A 16248-nucleotide genomic window follows, 5' to 3' on the forward strand; every position below is an offset into this window, starting at 1 on the left:
GTTTAAATGCCATGTGCTACCTGAGCATTGTTTCTGACCATGTCCATCCCTTCATGATCACCATGTACCCATCCTCTGATGGCTAGTTCCAGAGGGATAATGCATCATGTCACAAAGCTCAAATCTGTTCAAATTGGTTTCTTGAACATGACAATGAGTTCACTGTACTAAAATGGCCCCCACAGTCACCAGATTTCAGCCCAATAGAGCATCTTTGGGATGTGATGGAATGGGAGCTTCGTGCCCTGGATGTGCATCCCACAAATCTCCATCAACTGCAAGATGCTATCCAATCAATATGGGCCAACATTTCTAAAGAATGCTTTCAGCACCTTGTTTAATCAATGCCACGTATAATTAAGGCAGTTCTGAAGTATTAGTATGGTGTTCCTAATAATCCTTTAGGTGAGTGTATATGCTGCATATATGCAATGTGTTCTGTTGTGTGTGTGTGTGTGTGTGTATGTATAAATATATATATATATATATATATATATATACACATAGAGAGAGAGAGAGAGAATGCTATGTGTATTCAGTGGCGGCGCCAGGGGGGTGCTTTGGGGTGCTGGGGGTGGCGCAACAACCCTAAAGCACCTCCCAGCGTGAACAGACTTTCGGCGTCTAATAGATGCCTTGTCAGTTCACTGGCAGCAGCAGCCCGCAGCTCCATCAGCGGCAGAGCAGGGCTATGGTAAAATGGCGTCCCAAGCCCTGCTCTGAAGACTACGAGTCTGCACTGCAGGGCTCCGGGCGCCATTTTCCCGTAGCCCTGCACTCAGTGCGGGAGTTTTAGTTCAGGAAGTCGGGGACGTTGCTGACTGGCTGCAGAGGATTGTGGGAGCTGTGCGCCGGACGGAGGGCGGGACAGGAAGTCTTCTGCAGGTGAGTAAATGGTTTTTTTTAATTTATTTATTAACATAACAGGTGTATTTTCTGGACAAATCTGCCACATGATTTAAGTGTTTTCTGGTTAAATCTGCCACATGATTGAAGTGATTTCTGGTCAAATCTGCCACATGATCGTACGTGTTTTCTGGTCAAATCTGCCACATGATTGTATGTGTTTTCTGGTCAAATCTGCCACATGATTGTACGTGTTTTTTGGTCAAATCTGCGGACATTATTGAACGTGTTTTCTGGGCAAAACTGCCACATGATTAAATGTGTTTTCTGGTTTAAATCTGCCACGATTGAACGTGTTTCCTGGTTTAAATCTGCCGACACGATTGAACGTATTTTCTGGGCAAATCTGCCAACACGATTGAATGTATTTTCTGGGCAAATCTGCCGACACGATTGAACGTATTTTCTGGGCAAATCTGCCACATGATTGAATGTGTTTTCTGGGCAAATCTACCGACGTGATTGAACATTTTTTCTGGGCCAATCTGCTCACATTACGTGTATTTTCTTGAGAAAACCTGCATAATTATGTGAATTTTCTGGGGAAAGGGTCACCAAAACTTGGGCCCACTGTCTTTGCGTTGCACTTTTAAATTACAGTTATCTCCGCCCTCACCCGGTCATGGCCATGTCCATTTTTTGCCGCTGCGCTTTGCGCGCCGCAGGTTATAGACACACCCATTTTTTGGCGGTTACCAGCTACCCCAGAAGATGGTCCAGCACCTGCATAGCACCCCCCCCCCCCCCCAAACAAAAAATCCTGGAGCTGCCACTGTTGTGTGTATTGTATTTATGATGTGTGTATATGCTATTTGTACTGCAGATATGCTGTATATATGCAATGTACTGTGTGTGTATACTATGTTTACTGTATATATGTGTGTGTATATGCACTGTCTATACCATGTGTATATTCTACGTGTAAATATGGTGTATATGTGTTAGCACTACTGTTTGGTTTGTTGTCACATAAATAAAGTAATCTGATCCTCCTGACAGCTCAGGGCCGCCCCGCCCCTCTCACCTTCCACACACCACGCTAGCCGCCGGCTGGCTCCGCCTCTATATCTTCACTTACCACACCCTCTTACCACAGGGACCGCCCCGTTCCCGCCCTCGCCACACCCTCCCCACACTGCCAAACGGCGCCCTATCCTCTATCTCCTCCCCCCAGCACTCATTCCCCTCCCACTCCTCGCTGGGCGCACTGTCTGGCTGGGTCACGCCTGCGCTCGCCGCCCCGCCCCCTCCTCGGGAGCGCGCACAGTCAGTGCTTGCCAGTCACACGCGGGATTGGGGGTAATGCTGGGGTGACCCGGCTGGTCTTTGTGTCGCCCGATCCTCCTGCCCGGCAGCCGGCATGGCCATCGCTCACATCGCCACTGAGTACGTCTTCTCCGACTTCCTGCTGAAGGATGCGCCGGACACCAAGTACAAGGGGCTGCGGCTGGAGCTGGCGGCGGACAAGATCGTCTCCTGCATCGCGGTGGGGCTGCCACTGCTGCTCATCTCGCTGGCCTTCGCCCAGGAGATCACTATGGGTGAGTGCGGGGGGCGGGGCATAGAGGGGCAGCAGGACTCCTCTGGTATACCTGACATACTAAAGACTGCTGACACAAAGCGGTCCAGGCTCCTCCCCCTCTGTATACCTGACAGACTGCAGACACAAAGCGGTCCAGGCTCCTCCCCCTCTGTATACCTGCCATTCCTAGTGTGTGGTGACAGTCTGCTACACAGAGGTCCAAGCTCCTCCTCCTCTATACCTGCCATACCTTTCCCAATGTGTAGTGACAGTCTGCTACAGAGGTCCAACCTCCTCTCCCTCTCTATATATGCAATTCCTAGTGTGTGGCGACAGTCTGCTACACAGAGGTTCAAGCTCCTCCCTCTCTGTATACCTGCCATGCCATTCCTAGTGTGTAGTGGCAAGTCTATGGACACAGAGGTCCAGGCTCCTTCCACCTTGTATACCTGCCATACTGTGCCATAGTCTGCAGACACAAAGAGGTAGAGGCTCCTCTCTCTCTTTATACCTGCTATACCACTCCATAGTCTGCAGACACAAAGAGGTCCAGGCTCCTCCCCCTCTGTATACCTGCCATGCCATTCCTAGTGTGTAGTGACAAGTCTATGAACACAGAGGTCCAGGCTCCTCCCCCTTTGTATACCTGCCATACTGTGCCATAGTCTGCAGACCCAAAGAGGTAGAGGCTCCTCCCTCTCTGTATACCTGCTATACCACTCCATAGTCTGCAGACACAAAGAGGTCCAGGCTCCTCCCCCTCTGTATACCTGCCATACCTTTCCCAGTGTGTAGACAGTTTGCAGACACTTAGGTCCAAGCTTCTCCCTCTCCATATACCTGCCATACTACTCCATTGTCTGCAGAGGTCCATGCCCCCCCCTCTCTGTTTTACCTGCCATACCATTCCAGAGTCTGCAGACGCAAAGAGGTCTAGGCTCCTCCCCTCTGTATACCTGCCATACTACTCCACAGTCTGCAGATGCTAAGAGGTCCAGGCTCCCCTAATCTGCAAGGGGGCTCCAGATACAGAAGGAGGTGTAGGCTCCACCTGTATAACTGCCATCTACTTCCCGGTATGTAGTAATGGGGGACTCCAGACACAGAGGTGTAGGCACCTCTTCTTCTTTATAGCTGTCATACCATTACTAGTGTAGTGGCAAGAGGATGGCAGAGGCGGGGGATCAATAAGTTGCAAATAATTCTGATTTGATTCAGACTTCAGTTTTAATCTTAGTGACCACTAATGATACAATTTTCTGAATGATCGTTTACAAACGATTGGAAATGTTCAGTTCAGACCACTAATAGACAAAAATATCCACACCAATCAGATTAGCTTAATGAAATCGCATTTACACGGGGGTCCCAGTTCCTACTTCGTGTCTGCACAGCTGGCTTTCTGGGGTTGTATTCACAGACTGCAGGCACACTAATGCCACACACGCTGCAATTCTATGTCAGATTAACGGTCAAATCAATTTTTTCTGATGGGTCCGATCTGATTGCGTGCGGTTTTTATGATCAATTTTGTATAGAATTTATCAGAAAAACGATTGGAAATCAGATCGGACCTAATGGAATTAACAGATTTGATCATCAATCTGATGGAATATCGCATCGTGTGTACCAGGCATAAAGCTGGGTACACACACGGTGCAATTTTCCGCCAGGTCTACGGATCTATCAGATAATTTCTGATCGGATTCCAATCGATAATGTGATTTTGGGTAGTTATCAACACAGAATTGATTGCATTATTGATCAGGAACAATTTTGACGTCTACTCTCGATGCAAGTTCTTAACAGATTACCCGTCAATCTGTTGGAAAATTGTATCATGCGTATAAAGGTCCAATGGTCCAATTTCAAGCGAAAAATTGTTTGAGTGATCAGAAATTCTGATTGGATTGGTTGAAAATAATCTCAGTTGATGGGCACAATCGATTATGAGTGAATATAAAAATAGTTGTCCGATTACATTTTTGTCAAACCAAAAATTGGATTTTCTTGATTGGTTGTGATAGATAGGAAGCAAAGATTGGTTCGTTGATGGTGTAATGAACGATTTTTGTTCCGATAAGAATTTCTGATCACTTGAACAATTTTTCGCTAGAAATAGAACCATTGGACCATTAGTGGCCACCTTTAAGGTGGCCATACATTAGAAGATTATGGGCAGATTCGACCAAGAGAAAAATTTATCTCCAATCGAATCTGATTAGAGATAAATTTGTCTCTTGGTCAAACCTGCCCATACACTACAGGCCGATTCCCGTCCGATTTCAGCATGAAATCATCAGGGTATCGGCTGAGCCGCCGCGTCCACCTGGCTGCTGCCCCCAAAATGTATGCAGTGTGTGCATTTATACATTACCTGTCGTGTAGCAGCTTTCGCACGGTGTCCGTCCATCTCGCCGGGTACATGCTGGCGGCGCATAGTGTCTGGCGTCAGACGCTATGCGCTGCCGGCGTGTATGCGTAACTCGGCGAGATGGACGGAAACCGCGTGGAGGCTGACACCGGACAGGTAATGTATAAATGCACACACTACATATATTTATACATTGCGGCGGCAGGGGTCTCGTCACTCGTTTGCAAATCGGCCGCCGTACCGCTGCACACCTGACCAACCAACTTCGGCCCGACAATCTTCCAGCATGCATCTGTTTGATTAACCTCCAGCAATGTTCTGCAGCATTACACAAGTTAAGTTCTATGGAACAAAAATGTGCTCTTTCTTGTCAGTGCAACAGTTGAACAAATGAGTATTGTGGGCAGTGGGAGTACCAGGGTTCTATTCCCTGTCAGTACACTTCTCATCCCTCCCCAGCATGTACTAGTGACAAGGGTACTCCAGAGATGGGAGTGAGTGATGATGCTCCTCTCTAGAGATGAACAATGAGAAGCTAAGTTTTGCCAAGTTGATGCAAATTGGGCTGCAGTTTGTTTGCAGATTAAAGTTGGACCAATCAAAACCAGGTATTCTGAGTCATGGGAATGTGTGCCTGCTGTCCTAAACTTTGACTGTCGCCCTTTCTGGGGTAGGGTGAGGTCTGCAGCTGAAACCAGGACTAATGCCCAATGTTTCTGTTATCATTGCTCAGCTTGGCATGATAGGGGTACTGCAAGGAAAGCCAGGCATCGCAGACAAAGGAACAGGCTCCTCCCTGTCTGCACAGAACCAGCTGTGCCCAGGACCCTAGGTGCTGTGCCAAGGCAACTCACTGCTGTGCCGCTTTAATGGACAATTAGTTTAATGGGCAGCTCTGCACACACTGCACAGTGTTCCCCGTATTACATTCTTCACTCTGCTAATGGTTCATTGGACTGCTGTAGCTCTACACAGCAAAAATAGCTTTTTTTTTTTTTTTGTGGACCTGAAGCATAGAGAAATGCACCCTGTATGTACTTAGAGAGGTCAGCCTGTCTAATCACAAGTTGCAGTTTGATCTCTTTCCCGTGTCAGCTGGCTGCCACGGCAGATAAGCTAATTTGAAAGCACATGATGTTAACAATATGTCTACTTCCATGAAAGCAGCAAGTAGATACACTGCCTACTTATTTAAAACGTATCACCGTGATGTTGCGCTCAGTCTCCGATATCCTTATTCTCTTTTAATTCCGACTGCTGACTATATATGAGGACATATCAGATAATTTTCAACCAGGTTAGCCGTGCCAGACGTCCATACACAGGCAATCCAAATTGAATGGCCTTAAAAATAAATACACAGCGAGAGGTATTCACTCATAGTGAGTACTGCCTCCAGAGTTCACCCTTGTGCAAACCACACACTGTGCGAGGGAATAACTACCAAGGGTGAACTCTGGAGGCAGTACTCGCTATGAGAGCATACGTCTCGCTGTGTTTTTATTATTAAGGTCATTCAATTTGGATTGCCTGTGTATGGACTTCTGGCGCGGCTAACCTGGTTGAAAACTGCTTATTTATTGCAGGATTTGTATCAGCTGTAACAAAGACATGTTTTTCTGTAAATGTTATTATGCTGTTGTGTATCTTTTAGAGCAGAATGGAAGTTCAGAGTTCAGGTCCACTTTAATAGGTCATACAAACACTCTGTTTTACATGTACCTATTTATGCCTGGAAAATGCCCTTTTCCATTGCAAATTGCAATCACACTGCGATGCAAATATTTTCTCCTTAAACCAAATCCTTTTTCTGTGCGTTTCATGTGACCATTCATTCTCACCGTGTGATTGCTTTTGCATTTTACCGCCGATTTGTTTAAAAAATAAGTAACATGGGGAAAAGTGCATAGCACCACATTTGGTAAGTGATTTTTTTTTTTGTGCTTCTATTCACTCTAATCCAGGGGTCTCAAACTCGCGGCCCGCGGGCCATTAGCGGCCCTCGATACAATATTTTCTGGCCCTCGCCTTCCTTATAGTTCGCTTTAGTGCTCCCAAGTAATCCGCCGCATCCCGCCGCTGAACGAGGGCTGCAGAGCCCCCAAATCGCCCTGGGGGCAATCCGCCGACATTTCCTGGAAGGGGTAGAGCTTTCAGCTTCAGCTCTGCCCCTCCTGACGTCAATCGCCGCCTATCCCCGCCCCTCTCTGTGAAGGAAGAGTGAGAGGGGCGGGCAGAGGCGGCGATGCGCTGCGATTGTGAAATTCCTTATGCGGCCCAGCCTCCTCCTGACTTTGCCTCCTGCGGCCCCCCAGGTAAATTGAGTTTGAGACCCCTGCTCTAATCTAAATGCAAACACAGGGAAAGAACAATGTTTGTGTTTGGGCCTAAATTGGATCTCTTTAATGAATGGAAACGTGTTTCCTCAATTTGCATTGTTGCTGATGTCCTAGTGATTTGAGGATCCGCAAAGTGTGTACAAGCTGAAACTAACAAATGTTTCTTTCTACAATCACAAAAAACCTTCATTCTGCATCCTCAGACTAATTTCTTTCTAAAGGGGCCCATACACCTAACGATTTTTCCGCCGATATACAGCAGATTCGATCACCGTGATCGAATCTGATGTGAAATCGTTGTGCAAACGATTGATTTCCATCCGAAATCAATCGTTCCCGCAAAGCCGTCCATGCGGAAGATTTTGATCGATCGCCGGCGGGTCAGGAGTGCGTCGATAGCGGCGTTCGAATGCCCAACGACCAACACAATACATTACCTGCTCCGGCCGGCACGAGTCCTCGCTGTCACCGCTGCCTTCTCTGCTGGGTTCCGGACCGACAGGCTTCACTTCTTCCTGTCCCGGCAGGAAGTTTAAACAGTAGAGCGCCCTCTACTGTTTAAACTTCCCCGGACAGAAAGAATTTAAGCCTGTCGGTCCGGAACCCGTATCCCAGCGGAGAAGAAGACAGCGGGGACTCGTGCCGGCCGGAGCAGGTAATGTATGCGGGGGAGGGGGGGCAGCGGCAGCACCACCTCAGATTGTGATAGGTTTCATGCTGAAATCGATTCACAATCTGTTTGCAGTAAAGGCAGCCATACAATCCCTCTCTGATTAGATTCGATCAGAGAGGGATTTATCTGATGGCAAATCAACCAGTGTATGGCCACCTTTAGCCTTGTTCACAGGCTATACTGCAGATGTCAGTGGTATATACGGTAAATAATACAAATAATAATATGGTAGGACATTACACTATGACTATGGTAGGATTAAATTGTGAGGACATGACTATGTACTCTGTAAAGTGCTGCAGAAAATATCAGGACTATATAAATACATAATAATAATAATATGGGAGGACATTAGACTATGACTATGGTAGGATTAGATTGTGAGCCCCTCTGAGGACAGTCATTGACATGACTATGTACTCTGTAAAGTGCTGCTGAAGATGTCAGGGCTATAGAAATACATAATAATATTATGGAAGGACATTAGACTATGATTAGACTGTGAGATGGTTTACACATACGGTATATTTGGGGCACTAACTAATTCTAGACAATTTCTTTAATTTCCAATGTTACAAACCCATTTTAAACGACCAATGAGCTAATCTGCATTGATTAATTTTGAGCCTGAACTTAAACTTTAAAACAGAATTGAGGTAAAAATGTCCTCTTCTGCAATAGATTTGCCACAATATTGTCTTATCCCAAAGAAAGTCTTAAAAAGTGCCTGAAATGTTTAATGACATGGCCTCAATTCACTAAGCTTAACTCCTGTCTTTAATAACTCTTCTGAGCTGTTTTACAGTTATCACCATGGTGATATAATTGTGATAACTGTAAAACAGCTCGGAAGAGTTATTAAAGACAGGAGTTAAGCTTAGTGAATTGAGGCCAATTGCGTTCACTTTCCCCTGCCTTGTCATGTGATCGCAGAGACTAGAGTGGAGAGATGAGGTACTGTTTGCTAAGTAAACAAAGCAGGTAGCTTCTCTGTGGTACCTGCAACAGGCTGCACACACATTCCCAACGGATGTTGCCCCTCCGGCATCAGGAGCTTTTCAGTGTTCTCCTCAGAATTTTGTTGCCAGCCGGTTGGCATGAAAAAGTAGCCGGGTGGGGCGCGATGAGAGAATGCAGGACCTGGCGCTTCTCTGCACAGCTCTGCTTACAGCGTAGGAGGAGGTGAGCCAATGACAGCCGGGTGCTCACCAAAACTAGCCGGGGGGAGCACCTGGCTAAGAGATCCTGGGGAGAACACACACGCGTGTCAGCTGTGCGGCTGATGACTGGCTGTGTTTCTATGCAGAAGGACGACAAGTGGCATGCATGTGCCGTCACACGGCAGGCGGGGGAGCGGCGCAAGCAATGGGATCGGCGTTACAGGGGTTGAGTAGATTCGCCCAGCGGATTGCTCACTGGTTGGGCGTCGGGGTTATCGGGAGCCTGAAACACATGCCTGATTGTCAACTGAGTCGGCCGTTATCGTCCGCCTCAGCCGACTTAAAGAGAAACAGTGACCAAGAATTGATCATCCCAATCAGTAGCTGATACCCCCTTTTACATGAGAAATCTATTCCTTTTCACAAACGGATCATCAGGGGGCTCTGTATGGCTGATATTGTGGTGAAACCCCTCCCACAAGAAATTCTGAGGACCGTGGTACTCCTGGCAGTTTCCTGTCTGTGAACCTTGCTGCATTGTGGGAAATTGCTGTTTACAGCTGTTTCCAACTGCCAAAATAGCAAGCAGCAGCTACATCACCTGCCAGCAGTAAAAATGTCACCATGTGAAAAATGTCAGAATGTAAATCAGGAAGAGGAAAGCTTTTACAATAGGCACTGACTAAATCATTTATACATAATTATTGTAAAAGTGAAGCACTTTTTTTTTTTTTTATTACATTATTTTCACTGGATTTCCTCTTTAAGTCCAGCGTGTGTACAAGGCTTCACAGGTACAGATGTCTGCACGTGGAATATGACAGTCCTGCAATATGGCTGTTTACCGTATAGACTGTACGTTGTCCTGCAGGAATAGTACTGTTTTTTTTCTTCAATAACGATAATTTTACTCTTGGACAGTGACTTATTATTTATTTATTTATTGTATTTATAAAGCTCCAACATATTACGCAGCGCTGATGACTTGAAGTTATAATTATACCTATATGGGAAACATGGAGATTGAAGGGCTTGTATTGTTTGCCATGCCAGAATGTAGTCTCACTTCTTAAGGCAAAATTAAAAATTAATTTAACTTACCTGGGGATTCTTGCCGCCCCCTGGAGTCCTCCTGTGACCACGACGTCTGTCTGAGTCCCTCCAGGCCAGCAGCAGCAACCCCCTCAAAGCTGACTGGTCACACGCCTCCTCACCATGCTCCTGCGGTCGGGAGTGCGATCAGGGTGCACACGGCTCGGGGTCGCGCATGTGAAGTAGCAGCTTTGCGGGGGTCCGCTGCTGTTTTTCCTTTAAAGCGGATCCGAGATGAAAAACTAACTATAACAAGTAACTTGTCTATATATCTTATGTAAAGTTTAGATAGTTTACACAGCAATACTAGCTGCAAACAGCTTTAATAGAAAATGATTATTTCTTCCTGTGATACAATGACAGCAGCCATGTTGTTTGTAAACATTACACAGAGGCAGGCTTATCTGTATCTTGAGCAAAAAAAACTAATCCCCTCCTCCTCCTCCCTCCTCCCGTCTGCCTCTGAAATCTCTGGCTAGTAATAACTCCCCCTCCTCCTGCCCAGACTGAGCTCCCATGATCCCTTCAGGGCTGTGGAGTCGGAGTCGGGGCAATTTTGGGCACCTGGAGTCGGAGTTGGAGTCGGAGTCGTGGTTTCATAAACTGAGGAGTCGGGTGATTTTTGTACAAAATCCACAGCCCTGTTAAATATTAGACTAAGGAGCCGGAGTCGGAGTCGGGGCAATTTTGGGCACCCGGAGTCGGAGTTGGAGTCGGAGTCGTGGTTTCATACACAGAGGAGTCTGAGTTGGAGTCGGAAGATTTTTGTACCGACTCCACAGCCCTGGATCCCTTGCTACTGCCTGAAAGTGCCTTGGGTCTCTGAAAACCTGTGGGCGTGGCTTGTTTAGATTATAGAGAATTAGAGTATTAAAACAAAAACAATTGAGGAATGCCCTATAAACAATAGGAAAGGAACACAATTATGCAATGAGTAAAAGTTCATCTCGGATCCACTTTAAAGGTTATTATGCTGTTGCGTATCTTTTAGAGCAGAGAGGAAGTTCTGAGTTGAGGTCCGCTGTAATTAGTGTTTCTCCTCTCAGATGTGCTGTGTTTGCATTCTCCAGTAGGGGAGGGAAGCCATGAGATCTGGGAACCTTTCCATGCACTGTAATGACTTGTTCAGGAATAGTGTTTGGCAGGATTGTGTGTAGCTGACCTGGGATTGGCATGTAGTGTTATGATGAGCAGAGGCTTCTCCTGGCCTGACAATGTAATCTCTGTATTACGCCCACAGATCCTGGATAAGCTGCAGCATGCTGGCAATGCTCTGCGGTAGCGGGTGACAGTGAGAGCTCCGTACCTTATACCCTTTCCAGGAACGCCTGCTGGCATAATACACACGGCTGCTGGATAAGCTGGTTATGCAATGAGAGGCAATGCGGAGACTGTTATGCGTGTCTTTAATAGATGTTCAATGAGTAGCTTGTAATTCCAGGTTGCATGCTTGGAACTGTTAAATGAATGGTCAAGTTGCATACAGTTTGCTGGCAAGCCAGAATTAAAGTGGACCTGAACTCTTGGAAAACCTATAGAAATGCACCCTGTATGTATTTAGAGAGTGACTGACTAATCACAACTGTAATTTTTTTTTTCATTGACCAAAAGGTTTATTGAATCTAAAAAAAGCAGTACAAAATATACAGATGCGAATATGTTAAGATACATTAGGTAAAAATACATAACCAGATTTGTATTAGAGAACCATAAAAGGCAGAGTATAACAGACATCATACAATTTGTCATAAACAGAGTTGATGTATACCGTACCCACGAGTATTGATTGTGAGTTCCATAAGTCGGAAGAGGTGGAGTGTAAATGTAGAGAAGGCAGTTTAAACACAAGTTGGTAAGAGGAGAGGTTTGATGGAGAGGGAAAGAGAGGGGGGGGGGGGTTATCAGATAAGGGGAGGTGGGGATCATATATAGAAAGAAAGGAGAGGAGAGACAGGCCAGTTAACAATCTATACAAAGCTGTAAGGCAACTCAGTTAGCTTTGTCCAGCCACCTGTCCCATATTTTATTGAATTTAGATGGGCATCCCCTGTGTTGGTATACCAGCTTCTTGAGAGGAAGAGAATTTTTAACTTTAGTTTTCCACTCCAAAAAAGTGGGACAAACAGGGGACAGCCATCTAAAAGCAATGCATATTTTAAGCACAAACAAAGTTTCAAGTAGAAAGTATTTGTCAAATTTGTTCATATCTTCGTCATATATGTTGAGAATACAACATTTAACATCCAGGGTGGCCGGAGACCCCATGGTATCATGTATGAAATTGACAACTTGTTTCCATAAGTCGGCTATCGGGGGGCAGAGCCATAGCAAGTGTAAGAAAGTGGGGTTAGGCCATGTGCATTTAGGGCAGGTATTGGAGGTATTGTTGGAGTATTTGGAAATATGTCTAGAGATAAGGTAGCTTTGGTGAATTATGTATAGTTGGGTCAGGCGGACTTTAATACAGGGGGATACCAGGCGGGTGGCAAGCAAGCAATCCTCCCATTCCTCGTCATCAATCTGTATATCATATTGTAGCCATTTATCTTTGGATTTCTCCACCACCGAAGCGGCAGTGTGTTCATTTAGTACATTATATAAGAGTGCCAATATGGTGAGGTAGTGGACCTTCTTTAAGGAATTCCATGAGAGTTAAGTTCTCAAGTAGTGGGAGACCGTTGGGGAATTGTGAGCGTAATGCATGTTGCAGTTGTAGATGCATAAATTGAAACTGGGGGTAGTGAGTAACGAGCTTGCAGGTCAGCATATGCATGGAGTGCTGAATTTGTAATTATCTGACCCATGTAGTGTATACTAACATCAGCCCAGCAAGAGGTGTTGCTAAGTTTGAGTAGCTCGGAGAGATTGGGGTTTTGCCATAGTGGTGTATAGTATTCCCACTTGGAAGTAGACATTAGCCTGTTAGCCGTCCGCCATATTTTAGAGGCCTGCACTAATATGGTGTTGGATTGAGATTTAGTAGTAAGAGTACTTTTAAGTAGAGCGAATGGGAGGTTCTTGGTGCTCTCAGTGGAGGAGAATCCCAACAGATCTGGGGGTTGCAGGGAGTTTGTTACAAACCAGTGCGCTAGATGTTCTAGTTGGTAGGCGATATAATATAGAAGAGGGGACGGCAGAGCCACCCCGCCTAAAGAGGTGGGGCATTGTAGTATTGCATGCCTGAGTTTGGCCCTAGATTTATTCCATACTATAGATAGTATGAGGTATCTAAGTTTATTAAAGAACAGTACTGGGATATATACAGGTGAATTATGAAGAATATAAAGAATTTTGGGCATAAGGACCATTTTTATTAAGTTTATACGACCCATAACTGAGAGTGGTAGTTTTGTCCAGGAGGTCAGTTTATTTTGGGTAAAGGAAAGTAGATGAGCTACGTTGTCTTCATAATAGCAGGTTGGAGAGGCCCGGACCGTCACCCCCCAAATATTTAAAAGAGGTAACTGCTTGGAGAGGGCATGGTAGTGAGGAAGCCGAGATCTTCAAACCATCCAGGGGGAGGATTGCAGATTTACTCCAATTTATTGACAGGCCTGAGTATTCACCCATTTCTGTAATTAAGTCGAAGGCGGTAGTGAGGGAAGTGTGGGGGTCTGCGAGGTACAGGATAGTGTCATCAGCGTATTGGCTGATTTTTTTCCTCAATGGTGCCGATTTTTAAACCTGTAATCCGTGAGTCTGCGCGAATTTTACAGGCGAGTGGCTCTGCTGAGAGTGCGTATAATAGGGGGGAGAGGGGGCAGCCTTGCCTGGTACCTCTGCCTATTAGAAAGGGATCTGAAATGTTAGAGATAGTGCATACTTGAGCCATAGGGTCGTTGTATAGAATTTGTACCCATCTAATAAAGTTGTCACCGAACCCAAACCTGGAAAGTGTTGCGAGTAGAAATGGCCATTCCACAGCATCAAATGCCTTGGCGGCATCAAGGGAAATAATAACTCTACAACCTCTATTGTAATGATTAGCTTGCAAATTCGCAAACAACCTTCTAATGTTAAGTGAGTTTTTTTTTTACCAGGCATAAAGCCTGTTTGGTCGTTATGTATGAGGGATAGTATAACTTTGCTTAATCGTAAGGCAAGTATTTTAGCTAAAATCTTAACATCTGTTGGAAGTAAAGAGATTGAGAGAGTCACATAGTGATAAATCTTTTCCAGGTTTGGGTACCAGAACTATAAGAGCAGTGCGCATAGATTCGGGAAGGGAGCCCTGCTCAAATGCAGATTGAAAGGTTTGGAGAAGAGGGGATGAGACAATCTCAGAGAATCTTTTTAAGACTTCGCTGGGGATACCATCGAGTCCAGGGGCTTTTTTGTTGGGTAGTGAGTGTATGGCTGATTCGAGTTCATCTAAGCTAATGGGAGCGTCAAGTAACTCAACGTGATCCGGGGAGAGACAGGGGAGGGAAATCTCAGACAGGAAAATCTCGGCCTCCTCCCGGGAAAAGGTAGATTTGGCAGTGTATAGGTCCTGAAAATATGAAGCAAATCTTTTGTAATCACAACTGTAATTTAATCGCTCAGTTGCGTCAGCTCAGGAATCTCAATAGTCCTGGCAGAGCAGCTAATTTGTGAACACAGAATTTTAACCTCATGTCTTCTTCCATGAAAGCAATAAGTAGACACACTGCAGCTTTATTGCAGGATTTGTATCAGCTGTAACAAAAACATTTTACTATAAAGGTTATTATGCTGTTGCTTATCTTTTAGAGCAGACAGGAAGTTCTGAGTTCAGGTTAACATCATCTTATTGAGCAGCTTTAGGCTTCAAGCCAAACTGTAAGCAGAGTTGTAAATCTACACATCTACAGGCCTGGGTACACTTACACGTTGCTGAGCGGATTTCACACACGCGTATCAGCGTGTGATCTGCAGGGATACCTGACAGTGTGCAGACAGCATGCTAATGAGCTGCACAAGGGGCTTCTGGCAGTGCATTGCTGCATGCATTTGTGTATATCATTCTGTATAGCTGAACAGGGTCAGCACCGCAGCACTGAGCATTGCGTTTCTGTGAGTTGCACCGCCAACACGAGAGTGTGCCTGGGGGCTTAGTGTACCAGAGATCAAAAAAATATGCATACCTGGGGCTTCCTCCAGCCCCATCCGCTCCGGATCGCTCCCACGCCGCCGTCCTCTGCTGCCCGCGGCGGTAAGAACCGGGTCCCGTCACTGACGTCAGTCGGAGCCAGTCTAGCGTAAGAGAATTGCGCTGTTTGCGTATCTCTCCAGCAGCTGCTGAGAGATACATAGAGGGCGCACTTCTCCTGCGTAGGCTGGCTCCGATGACGTCAGTGACGGGACCCGGTTCTTACAGCCGCGGGCAGCAGAGGACGGCGGCGTGGGAGCGATCCGGAGCGGATGGGGCTGGAGGAAGCCCCAGGTATGTGTAATTTTATTTATTTGATCTCTGAGTCCCTTTAAGATGCCCACACATTTGTTTGATATTTCCAGTAGATTCGTACTGGAATATAATTTAATTCAATCGATTTTAGCTTCAAATCTGATTTGTAACGGATAAAAGATATCGATTGGCAGCAAGTCGGGAGCGTTGGAGGCTCTCGTTCCGCCCCCGATCTACCTAAATTTTCTGTCCTGTCCGATTATCGCTTCTGTTAAATTTTTGGGGGGTTAAAATCGATTAATCTGACATTATTGCAGGATTTGTAGTAGCTGTAACATAGAAATATTATGCTGTTGCTTATTTTTTTTAGAGCAGAGAGGAAGTACAACAGGTCCACTTTAAAGAGAATCTGAAGTCAAATTCAGTCACTGCCACATGTACTCTGCAGGAGCACAGGGGAGCACTATAACAATTACATAATGCCGTGCCCCTGCCCCCTTTTGACAAAAACATACCATCCGGACAAATCCATCATTTCGGGGCATGGATCTCCAGCAGATTCAATCACAGTGGACAAATCTGCTGGAGATCTTAGTACTACATAAACGTATAATAATGATAATTATTTGAGATACTTGTCGAAATTTTACTCACTTCCTGTCTACTTCAGGAATGTCACAAATGACAGGAAGTGAAAGTATTGGTTGGTGACTTTAAAGTGGACCAGTCACTAAACTGACACAGTTGTAAGCTAACATTGCCAAATCACATTATTATTGGAGAAGTCCCTCTTTTTTGACAGGAAATTAAAATACAC

The 16248-nt window shown here is 45.6% G+C and overlaps 1 protein-coding gene across 1 annotated transcript in view; it reads left to right on the top strand.

The window, feature by feature from the left end:
• The first annotated feature begins 2109 nt into the window (after nt 1–2109).
• PANX1 (pannexin 1) overlaps nt 2110–16248 on the top strand; it is a 63787-nt gene continuing 49648 nt past the window's right edge. The window contains exon 1 of the mRNA XM_068266819.1: nt 2110–2447. Coding sequence (XP_068122920.1) covers nt 2267–2447 — 181 coding nt within the window. The 5' untranslated portion in view covers nt 2110–2266. The remainder of the gene's footprint in view (nt 2448–16248) is intronic.

This window comes from Hyperolius riggenbachi, chromosome 2 (assembly GCF_040937935.1).
Source record: "Hyperolius riggenbachi isolate aHypRig1 chromosome 2, aHypRig1.pri, whole genome shotgun sequence".
Taxonomy (NCBI): Eukaryota; Metazoa; Chordata; class Amphibia; order Anura; family Hyperoliidae; genus Hyperolius; species Hyperolius riggenbachi.